Here is a 12,669-nt window from a genome sequence, read left to right on the forward strand (position 1 = left end):
TGTACTTATCTCTTTTAAGCAGTCACCTAGGATACTTGTTAAATAGCACAGATTTCTATGTTCCTTCTCTAGAGAGATGCTGACGTATATTAGTACTTTAGCTCTGCGTAACTCTGTTAAAGCCAGCAGATTTCTGGAAGCACTAAGTTAAGGGGAAAGGGGGAATGATAATCGTTTTGATTTGCCCATAAGAGAAAATCTGTAACATACGTTCCACAAGGGAAAGATAACACTTTGTTCATAACTGTAGCTCTGGAAACTAGGAGAGCACCAGCCTGAAGTAGGTACTTGAGGCAAATTGAGTACATTGGAAAAAGTGGTTTTCATCTCATATATCAGAGCCTGACACAAATACATATTATTCTCATTTGGCTTGCTGACCCTCAAGCCTGAGCTACTCTCCCCGCTATGATATTTGCAGAATGCCCACAATGTGCCAGTATGTTATCCAATCCTCAGAGCAGCCCTATTAGGTACATAAACATTAGTTCCAATTTACCCATGTGGAATGTTAGTCTGAAGGAGGATATATCACCTGTTCAAATTACACAGCTATAAATTAGCATAGCCACAATTAAAATCCAGTTATATTTACCAGGTTTTAAACTTACTTTCAGATTATAAAATATATGTCAGTTTTAGAAAACTGGAAGGAAAAAAACCACTCTATAAAGAAGGGAAAAATCACTCAAAATCCTACAACTCAGTCATCCTTCTATTAACATTTTTGTATGTTTTCCAAGTGTTTTCCTTAGCTATTTATATAAAATTTTTACATATGATATAAAATTCATGTTCTTCCCATGTTGCCACACAGCCTTCAAAGAGGAAAGAGTTCATACCACCCATGATCAAGCTCTCTTTTTAAAGAAATGAATCAAGAAATAAAAAGGAAGAAAGAGAGAGAGCAAGAGGAGGAGTGGGGAAGGAAGAATCCTAAAATCCAAGTTAATGGGCTGCAAAATGGTGCTGGGACAATGGCCAATGACGGAGGAAGGGGAGGAAGTTTCTCTCTGCCCAGCTGACGTGGACACTGCAGCAGTGTTTCCTTTAGTGAGAGTTCTCCAGTTCCTTATCTAATCTGTGACTTTACAATTCAGAAATTCAGGCTGAGTAGAGAGGTTCAGTACCATGGACAGCTGCATGACCTATACCGTGGCCTTTGGAGGTATACACAGTGTGCTGTGGTTCTTCACAAGTGATGCTCTTTGCCGAAATTCTGATTCATATTACCTAGTTACTCCTATGGAGGCTGACTTGGAAAGATCATTTCAATGCTGCAGTTGAACTAGGTGTTTGACTACTTTCTTCGGGTAGAACAGTGAGATTTCTAGAGCTACTAATGGGAGAGAGATTTCTTCTCTCAGTCCATAAGGGGGTTCATAAAGATTCCTCTTTCCATGCTACACATGTCATTCAGATCACCTGTGGCAGTTTGCCCTCAGTAGAATTACAACAGCTCAAACCCATACATGCAGGTGGGAGAATGAAAGAGCAGAGGCATTACGTGACTGGGGAATTGTGTTGAGAACTAAATAAAACATCAATAGCACATGCGGGTCATTCATCCTTACAAGAGTCCAGCACCTTTGAACTGAGGCATAATGTTTGTGTAATATGACAGTCATAGGAAAGCGAGAATCTCGGCATAGCATAACCACGTGTGGAGCACACTGTCCTTGGGGGGCCAAGTATGGGTTCAGAGGCAAAGCATTTGACTGCATAACCAACTCATTGAGATAGCTTGGGATATCAGTGAACAGTCTGAACATTCTCCAGAGAGTCCAATGAACATTTACTTTAGCTTTTTGAAATTCAAGGATTTTGATAAGCCAACTCATATGTATTTATAAAACATTTATTGTGTTTCTGGACCTGGACTAAATACTATGAAAGATGTTTTTTAATGTTGCCATTTTTTGAGAGCCCTCACTTAGGCACTGTGCTAGACATTTTACGTATATATTTCATTTGTATCACATGGCAATCCTACAAACTATATCCAAACCCATTTTACAGATGGAGAAACTGATGGTCAGTGATGTCCAGTAGGTTGCCCCGGGCTACATAGGTCACGTAGATGCATAGCTGTAAACCCAAGATTAGAACACTCATCAATCGAACCCCAAGTTCCTGACATTCATCATTAAAATGTTATAAACCTTCATGAAACAATTACAAGTTAAATATCAGGAAGTTGGTATCCATGTGTTATACTTTGAGAATGGAGAGACCAGAGTAGGATAAAGGAGTCCAGAAAGCCTTCCTGGATCCACCTTGAGTTAGCTGGAGATTTCATTACAAAGAGGAAGGGAACACAGGCATTTCAGACAAAGTGTCAATGGGATAAGTTGTTCCACATTTTATGTAAATTGTGTCATTCTTATAATAAGAATTCACTGAACGAGTACATTAAGCCAGGCACTGAGCTATGCACTGGAGGTTAAAAGTTGAATTTACCAGTTCTGATTTTCAAGGAGGTCCAGGCCTAGTAAAATAATTATTACAATTTACTTTCTAATTTTGTAATATTAACTAAAAATATATAATTAGGTATCACCAAAACCACATACCATAATTGTATTAAGATAGCATTTTTTAAGATAACAAAGTCACAGAAGATGGATACAGCTTAGGAGTCAGACTTGAACCATGACTCCTAAATCTAGAGAATGTTTTATTGAATAAACTTTAGAAAATTTTTAACAACTTTAACAATACAAGAAAGATGAATTTCATTGCTTTTTTGATACATAAGGATTTGCTCTGATCTGAGGGTCAAGTCCACTGCAGTCGCATGGTGTCCTGTTAGTTTTTATTTTCTTTGGAAGACTTCACTTGAGTGCTTAGGAGAACATACATCAGCCCTGAATTCGGCTAAACAAGGGTCTTTATGCTCCTGGATAACCTGCAAAGGTGAAATTTGCCTTCACCTTCTACATTGTGTCCTTCCCTCTTAGGGTTGCCCCATGTTCCTTTCCAAAACTCTCAGCTTCCCAATGCATCAAATCCTTTTCTTGGTATTCTGATTAAGCTATATAAGCTCACACATATGTATGGTGGAAAGCAGGTGGCCAGGACATAAGAAATGAGGGTAAGTGGGAGTATCAATTTTTCCAGTAGGAGTAGTGGTAAGAGCATTAGCTTTGGAGTCAGAGCTTGGTTGTAACCCTAATACTTTGTGTCCTTAGGTATGTCTTGTAGCTTCTTTGAGGTGAAGTTTTTTGTAAGGCTGTGTTCAGGAATAATGGAAACAACCTATGTAAAATGCTTACCTCACTTAGTAGAAGAGAACCTTAAAAATACAAGTGAATACCAACATCGATAACCTGAACAACTAAGGTGGGAAGGTTAATTCTGAAGGTCGGGTGGAGGTAGGCATTGGTGACCTCCATGTGAGTGGTCCCCTATCTCATCAACAATAAATCAAGCCCTTTCCAACGTGACTTTCTGTTGAAATACAATCTTAAAAAAGAAAGTTTCTGTTCCCTTTTGCTAGGCCATATGATATCCACAGATTGTGAAAGTTAAAGTGTTTAAACTGTTAAGACCAAGCAAGATTTAATCAAAGAAGATTTTGGGTGAAAACAATGCAATATAATGCCCTTAGTCAGGAAAAGTGTTAGTTCCAAGGGTGAACAATTTGACATGCTTATCCACAGTACGTTGGGGATGCGGGTGGGGGAGAAGAGCAAGTTAGAAATATTTTGCAATCATTTCAAGCTTCCTATAAAAATTGCCATATGCTTTAGGGACTTGAGTAGTATTTACATTGTTTCATTTTAATTATATCTCAAACCACATGAAAACACGTTTTTATTTAATTAATAATAAGAGGTATTTTCCCCCCTAATGTGTTTCTGGCCTAAAAGATAGCTTCCAGATATTTTTATTGTCTTTGTTCTCCACAATTGCCTATAGGAATTTTTATCTTGCCTTAATAAATTGGAAACTAGTTAAAACTAGTATTTGAACCATAATTGCCACTGAGATAAAACTTGAAATGTGTATTACAGGATGAAGAGTTTGATAATCTTTTGAGAATGAAGTTTCTATTGCAATTTCTAATACTGAACATTTCTAGGTAAAATGGAACCTTTCCTAGGAGTAACCTTTTTCTTCAAGGTAACACCTACTCTAGATACAATTTAAAACATCCTATTGAATGAAGAGCAGAATTTCCTGTTTATCCAATTGTTTAAACAGACTAACTTTCACTCAATTTGTGTGCATACAAGATTTCTGAGTGTTAGCATAGAATGATTAATGGAGAGGATCAGTGAAATAAGGTAATGTCTACCAATTTTTTTAGTTAAAAAGATGCTTGTAATGCAGGAGATATTCAACAATTTACACATCACTCGTATAGTTTTCAATGAACCAGCTATGCAGGTTAAGGATTATGTTTTTAATGAAGTTTATTTGTTTTTCCCATTATCAGAGATACTTATACTCATTCTAAAATGTAAGAAGAAAAGAAAAAAGAAAATCAAAACTTCTGTTAATGTTTTAGTAAATGCAAACAAGGATAGAAGAAAGATTCACTACGTTATCCAAAAAGTCAAGTAAAATTTACAGTCTGTTTGACCTATTCAAAATTAAATTTCTCTTATGAAGTAGGAATAATAGTGTAGAAAAATATTAAAATACTTAATTTAATCCTTGTCTTTATTGGCTCTACTAAAGAAATCAACATATCACTAAAACCCACCCAACACAACACATAAGAACAAATAATTAGGGGGAAAAGATGTGATTCCTTTACTTTTTCATTTTGTGACTTTCAGTGGCTTTACAGTTTCCAACCTTTAATGTTTTGGACTTATTATTACGGAATCATTGTTAAATGCCTTTTTAGTTTTTAAGAAAAAATGTTGGAGGTGCACATCAAATTTAAAATGAAATCTCTGATATTAAATCTATTTGACTTATTACCTAGAATTAATAGTTTATAAGGCACACTGTTTCCTTCAACCAATCATTAGCCTTTGGACATGTTTTATTTTATAAGTAAAAGTTGTGTGTGTGTGTGTGTGTGTAGAAGAAGTGGGGGAGAGAGACGGACACTGGTGTTCTTTGTTCTGACTGGTACCACTTTTCACCTACCTGCTTGAGCAAACATACTAAAAGTCATCCCTAGGTGAGTCTTTCCTTTACCATGTCCACCTCCAATATCCAAATGGCATGCCAGGTCACCACACGCCAACACCTTCTCACTGGCTGAAAATCCATCCTCCTGTGCTCTCTTTACCTAAGCCCCTCATCCCCCATCTAGATGACGCCAGTTTTTCTGGCAGCCTTGCCTTCTCATCAAATTCCCATACAGCTGTCCAAATAACCTTCTTAAAATGTTAATCTGAGTCAGTAATCCCTGACTTATTAATTGACCAGTGGCTCCCATTTCTTAAAAGTAAACACAGGCTGTAACCTAGCTCACACTAGCACACTGGTCCTGGGTGGGATAAGCCAGCCCCACGTGGTCATGGCACTCTGCTGCGTGGAATCCCTTTAGGTGTTCCCCTGTACCCCCAACCTTGGCATGTGCTTCTCCCGGCTGGGTAGCAATGCTCCTTGTTCTGGCCAAATATCAGGCCCGCTTTGTAAAGCGGCCTCCACAGCTCCCTACCCTGCATTTCCATGGCTCCCTGCATTAACTGCTGTTAATACCAGCAGCATGCTTTTTATCAGTTCACTTATTGAGTCTCCACATTAAAACTTTCAGAGAGGGAAGTGTGCCTTTTAACTCTGTATCTCCTGTATACATCATTTGTCACTGTAAGCAAGTCAGGTAGATATCAACACCTTTTTGTAGATGGATGGAAGGATGAAAAGAAGGGAGGGAGGAAGGAAGGAAGGGAGGAAGGAAGGAAGGAAGGAACGATGAAGGGAGGAAAGGAAGAAGGAAGGAAAGAAGGAAGAAGGAAAGGAGGAGAGAGAGAAGGAAAGAGGGAAGGAAGGGAGGGAGAGAGGTGAGGGAGAAAGAAAAAGATCTATTAATGTATTTGCATAATTTGACACATTTTAAGAACTCAAAAGATGTGGAACAAATCAATATGTCAATGAATAAATCAATTGAAGGCAGCTATGAACTCATCAGCTCTTATTTTTCAATTACAATCATCTGGGTGCCTCCCCCCAACCCCCATAGGAAGCAACAAAGTGTTATTTCATGCAGGAAGCAGTGACTTGGGGCCATAATGGAGGTAGGAGTGAGCAGCCTACAGTGGAAATGGCAGCTCCAGCCCCTTAAATGCCGCACCACGGAGCAGGCTGCTGCAGTTGTTCTGTAAAACATGTCTTAGGAGAGAGAAGAGAGACATTTAGCTTTCAGTTACTAAGGGTACCGAACGCATAAAATATTCAAAAATTGGGAGGTTTACATGTAAGTAAAATTAGTTGCATTGAGCTGTTCATTTTGCTAAGGCTAAGCCATTCTACAGGATAAAAGAACAAAGAAAAAAAAAAAGCTTTAATCTTTTTGACAGAAGGATACAGGCAGGAAGTCCATAAAATTGGAGGAGAGACAGGAGGGGAAACGGGCAGACTTGATTGAAAAATGTACCTCTCCACCGGAATCTCTCACATTCTCCCAAGGGGTATCTTCCAAGCTCAGTTTAGGGTGAATCATAGGACCCTTGCCCTGGTCAGTCAAAAGGGTCGAGACCTGGATTTGAACGCTGGCTGCATCTCTACCTAGGCATGCTTACCCTCACTGGACCTCAGTTTCCTAATTTGTCAAATGCAGGTAATCATTTTGTCTTAGAGCATCAGACTTGGAGGTTATAAAATCCCTAGTTAAGTGCCCTTGATAGAGTAGGCATTTGAAAACGGCAGCTAAAATGATTAATTCCTCCCCGTTGCCTTCGCCCACAAATCTACCCAACTCACTGGGGCCACTGTCTTCCCTCTACTTCTCCAGCATTCACTCTTCCTCCAAAACACAGCTAAAGATTCACTTTCTCCTTTCAAGAGCCGTTCACATGCAAAGAATACGTATTCTTTCTAAATGTGACAAGTCCTATTTTCAATATCATTCATATGGCCATCAGGATATGGTTTCTCTTATTATTCAATCACACAAGTCCTAACATGTCATTTCACATGTAGAAGGGGGTGTGTGTATCAGTTGACTGAGATTTTGGTCCTGCAATCTGTGGGAAAATGTTGGTATTCCTTCCCAAGCCCAGCACAGTTCTGGGTCTGCAGACAGGGAATCATCCTTTACCTTTGGATAGAGAGAGTTGGACTTGCTAGCAGAACGTTCTAGTGCTTCAGGCTGCCCTTGGGCACAGAGCCATCCCGTGTTCTATCCCCTTCACAGATGACAGCAAACCTCGGCTCAGCAGCAGCCCCCCCTCGGCCACCCTGGGCAGCCTCCTGGATGACCAGCACTGGCACTCCGTCCTTCTCGAGCGGGTCGGCAAGCACGTGAACTTCACTGTGGACCGGCACACACAGCACTTCCGGACCAAGGGCGAGGCGGATGCCTTAGACATCGACTATGAGGTGAGTTGATTCTCCCTGCAGACCCCCAAGCCCCTTGCTCGTGATCAGTAAGAAAATCAGGTAGCAAAAGAGCAAGTGAGAAGATGTGGGCCCCTGACAGATCTTACCCTGGGGCTTCTCTTCCCCTTGCTCTAAGCCCAGTCAGCCAACCACTGGGGAGTCCACGGAGAGAGTCTGAGCTGTGAGCCTGGAGAAACGCCTTGCAAGGCATCAGCTAATTGTGTGCACTTTAAAATCAGCAAGCCTCCTTTTTACTTTTTAAAACTTCTTTTTTTTTTTTTTTTTCTGGTAGCTTTCCTGTATCACATCTAGTCTCTTGCTTACATTCAGTAATTCCTTTTTTGAAAATCAGCTTCAGTTAGCCAAGGTCATGGAAAATACAGAAATTATATTAATATAAAATTTTAGGTCAATTATATCTTAATAAAATAAATAATAAAATCCAAAGAAATTGAAAATCTGCATGATAGGCTCTTGTTTTTCACCTTCATTCCTATGCAGACTTCTGACCAATACACAAGGACAGTTAGTTCTACAAAGGAGCAAGAAAGAACGAACTGTCCTTGTGTATTGGTCAGAAGTTTTGCAAGACTAGCAGCCAAGATTTAACCATCTTTGCTAGTTGTTCAGTTCAAGAAGTATATATTGTGCTCCCACTGTATACCAGGCTCTCTTCTAGGCAATACCAATCAGAGATGACTAAAGCAGAGTCCCTGAGTTGGAGATGCTTACAGTCTAATAGCAGAGTCAGGCCTGGAACACCCACTGCAGAACAAGGAGGTGAAAGCTACCTTGGAGAGCGGCACTGGGCACTGCGGGATCCTAGGCACAGAGCGCTTGGCTCAACCTTGAATGCGGGTGGAAGGCTTCCAGCAGGAGATGCTGCTAAGTCTTGAAAGGAGAGAAGGGTTAGCCTGATGAGAAAGGTGAAAAAGGCAGGCCAGGTCAGAGAGGACCCTGTGCAGGGTACGGGGCATGAAATGTCACAGTCCAGTATCTATGGGATTTGAAACAATCGTCCGGCAGTGGTGTGTGAGGGCCAGCTGGTACTGACTCATGAAGGCCAGCTGGTAGATTTTCAGGAAGTTTGGAAGCTGGCTGGTAAATACAGCCATTATGAAAACCCCAGTTATTTAAACTTATAATCCATCGAAGTATTTTTAAAATGTACTAAATTCATTGATGCCTAGTTACTTTATTTTATTCTATCTATCTGTCTATGTGTCTCTCTATGCATCTATCTATATGTATTTGAGGTTTTTTTTTTACTTCTGTTGTATCTGTGTGGTGGAAATACACTATATTGGATTGCTACAGTGCATCTCTTTCCAATTCCATATTTTGTGACATCCGTTTGATGGTTTGAAATCCATCATAGCGGAGATATTTACACCATGGATATTGGTAAATCCTATAAGTCAGGGTTTGATTTATTGTTTTGTTGATTGTCTAGACCAGGGATAGGCAAACTACAGCCTGGTGACCAAGTCTGGCTTGAAGTCTGTTTTCCCCAGCCTGTGTGTTAAGAATATTTTTTATATCTATGTTGTTTTACAAAATTAAGAAAAAAAAAAAGAATAAGTGACAAGAGACTGTGTCATTACAGATAAAAGAGTTCAGTGAAAAATCAACAAAAGCATTCTATAAAAATCAATTGGTTTTATGGAATTTATAATAGTTTATTGTATATTTTATTATTATTTGTAAATTGTGTCTACACATCGCTTATATCGGTAAAATGACCTAATGTCTGAATGCATGTGTGTGCCCACACACATACATATACAGAGATGAGTCTGTGTGTCTGTGTGTGTGCGTCACACCCTGAACAGCCAGATTTTAAACCTGTATCAACACACCACTTGAGGCAGTGAGAGATAAAACGTAAGAATTAGGGAAGACCCAGGTAATGATGGACCCTGTGACCCATGCTAAGGAGCTTAAACTGTGGGGGAAAAGGAGCCACTGAAGGATTTTTTGCAGAGTAGTGACATGGGCAGACTTATGTTTTAGAGGAGTCATTCTGAACATGTGTTTCAGGGGCCAGTACAATTAGCACCCCATCAAAATTTGTTAGAAATGAAAATACACAGGTCCTATCCAAACCTACAGAATCAGAAACTCAGGGGGAGGGGCTCAATCATTGGTTTTTAAAACTCCTCCAGAAGACTCCGATGCACCCTACTGTCTGAGAACAACTATTTTAGAGCAGTTACTCTAAAGGTTACTCTGAAACTACTCTGTAGTTTAGATCTGTCTATAGGTAGGCGGAGCATGTTGCTGGACAGATGGTTAGAAACCCTGTTAGGAGACAAAGTCAATCACTAGTGGATACATACAGGAACAGTGGAGGTGGAGATGAATCATTGAAAACTTAGGATCTGACTTTTTTCCAATCTCTATCATGAACTGTAAGAAAGATCTCCTCTTTGGATCCTAATCTTACTTTAGCATACTGTTGATAAGATATGCCATTCATTAACTTCAAAAGAGAATCTGTCACTCTTTGACTCAGGATGCAAAATACCAGGCAGTTTTTTTTGGTTTTTTTTTAGTTGCTGATAACTGGAAATCTATGAGTATCAATCATTCTTATTTGTTTAAGTGATTGTAAAAACAATATTGAAATTATCTTAAAGCAAAGAGATATCGTTTAGGAACTTGAGGACAATAAATAACACAAAACCATCATGAAGTTTCATTAGGTCCCCATATACTTGACCTCTAATAACTTGAGAGGTGATTCTAAAATTCACCCAGTTGCCTGATTCAACATTTGTTTTCAAGTTATCACTACCTGTGGTCTCCAGTGTAGATGATCTGTATGGAATCACAGCTGAGTGCCATTGAAGTGAATGTCAGCATTTAGGGAAAGACATCCAAAGATGTCACTGAATTTGTGAAGTTGGAACAGATTTCTTCTAGAAATGTCTAAATTTTTTGGTGCCTTGTAAGAAGTGTTTCCTGGGGGAGGGGGGGAAAACACCTTGAAATGTTCCTATGAAGCAAACTCTGCTTCAGAGAATCCAAGCCCCTTCCAAAGTATGCAGCCAGCTTGTTCATATGAACATAAAAGAAGACAGACTGACGATAACAGTGACATTGACATTGGCTGCACTGGAACAGGAGAGGTAGGTGTTGGGAGAAGTCTCTCGAACAACTGGCGCTCTCCAGCCTTTGAAGATTCACCTTCAAGGCTGTGTGGAGAGAAAGGGGCACCAGGGACAGGAATCCTGGGTCGCAATTACCACTTTACCACTAAGTAGGTGCAAAAATCTGGGAAGTAAAATTTCCTTACTTCAGTCACCCAGAAACAATATGAACACCCTTACTGCTAAATAGGATATCTGAATCTGAATCTAAGGTCTGTTTTTTTATTGAAGTATAGTTGATTTACAATGTAGTGTTAGTTTCTGCTGTATAGCAAAGTGATTCAGTTTTATATATATATATATATATATATATATATATGCTTTTTCATATTCTTTTCCATTATGGTTTATTTACAGGATATAGAATATAGTTCCCTGTGCTATACAGTAGTTCCTTGTTGTTTGTCTGTTTTATATATAGTAGTGTGTATATGTTAATCCCAAACTCCTAATTTATCCCTCCCCCACCTTTCCCCTTTGGTAACCATAAGTTTGTTCTCTATGTGAGTCTGTTTCTGTTTTGTAAATAAGTTCATTTGTGTCATATTTTAGATTCCACATATAAGCGATATCATATGAGTTTTGTTTTTCTCTGTCTGACTTCACTTAGTATGACAATCTCTAGGTCCATCCATGTTGCTGCAAATGGCATTATTTTATTCTTTTTTATGGTTGAATAGTATTCCATTGTATGTATGTATGTTTGTGTCGGGGGGTGTGTGTGTGTATATATATATATATATGCCACATATTCTTTATCCATTCATCTGTTGATGGACATTTAGATTGCTGCTTCTGTGTCTTGTCTATTGTGAATAGTGCTGCTATAAATATTGGGGTGCATGTATCTTTTCGAATTAGAGTTTTCTCCAGATATATTTCCAGGAGTGGGATTGCTGGATCATATGGCAACTCTATTTTTAGTTCTTAAGAAACCTCCATACTGTTCTCCATAGTGGTTGCACCAATTTACATTCCCACCAACAGTGTAAGAGGGTTCCCTTTTCTCCGCATCCCCTCCAGCATTTGTTTGATTTTTTTTAAACATCTTTATTGGAATATAATTGCTTTACAATGGTGTGTTAGTTTCTGCTTTATAACAACGTGAATCAGTTATACATATACATATGTTCCCATATCTCTTCCCTCTTGCGTCTCCCTCCCTCCCACCCTCCCTATCCCACCCCTCTAGGTGGTCACAAAGCACCGAGCTGATCTCCCTGTGCTGTGCGGCTGCACCTTTCTCCCTTTAAGCAAAGTTTGATTACTTGATCACAGACAGCAAACCCCAAGTTCTACAGTTGTTCCCAAAGTCCACTGCCACAGTTTTAGGATGATTCATTGTCCATTCAGGTATTCCACAGCTGCAGGGTACATCAAGTTGATTGTGGATATTTGATCCGCTGCTCCTGAGGCTGTATGGAGAGATTTCCCTTTCTCTTCTTTGTTCGCACAGTTCCTGGGGTTCAGCTTTGGTTTTGGCCCCACCTCTGTATGTAGGTCACCTGAGGGCATCTGTTCCTGCCCAGACAGGACAGAGTTAAAGCAGCAGCCGATTTGGGGGCTCTTGCACGTTCAGGCCAGGGGGAAGGAGGGGTATGGTAGTTATAATTGGAATGTGGGGCAAGCCTGCGGCAGTAGAGGCTGGCTTAATGTTTCAGTAGGCTGAGGCACACTGTGTGTTCTCCCGGGGAACTTGTCCCTGGGTCATGGGACCCTGGCAGTGGCAGGCTGCACAGGCTCCCTCGGGGTGTGGATAGTGACCTGTGCTTGCACACTGGCTTCTTGGTGGCTGCAGCAGCAGCGTTAGCATTTCACGCCCGTCTCTGGGGTCTGAGCTGATAGCTGCAGCTCACGCCCATCTCTGGAGCTCGCTTAGGTGGTGCTCTGCCTTCTGTGGGCCCATGGGAAAGGAATTCCCTCTCTTCGCGCACCCTGAAACAATAGTCTCTTGCCTCTTAGGCAGGTCCAGACTTTTTCCTGGCCTCCCTCCTGGCTAGCTGTGGCACAC

At 40.2% G+C, this 12,669-nt stretch overlaps 1 protein-coding gene across 1 annotated transcript in view; it reads left to right on the plus strand.

Annotated features, from left to right (window-relative positions):
• The window catches only part of CNTNAP5 (contactin associated protein family member 5), an 883,101-nt gene that overhangs the window by 425,876 nt on the left and 444,556 nt on the right, over positions 1 to 12,669 (plus strand). Inside the window, exon 6 of the mRNA XM_067742208.1 lies at positions 7,322 to 7,506. Coding sequence (XP_067598309.1) covers positions 7,322 to 7,506 — 185 coding nt within the window. The remainder of the gene's footprint in view (positions 1 to 7,321; positions 7,507 to 12,669) is intronic.

This window comes from Pseudorca crassidens, chromosome 6 (assembly GCF_039906515.1).
Source record: "Pseudorca crassidens isolate mPseCra1 chromosome 6, mPseCra1.hap1, whole genome shotgun sequence".
Lineage (NCBI taxonomy): Eukaryota > Metazoa > Chordata > Mammalia > Artiodactyla > Delphinidae > Pseudorca > Pseudorca crassidens.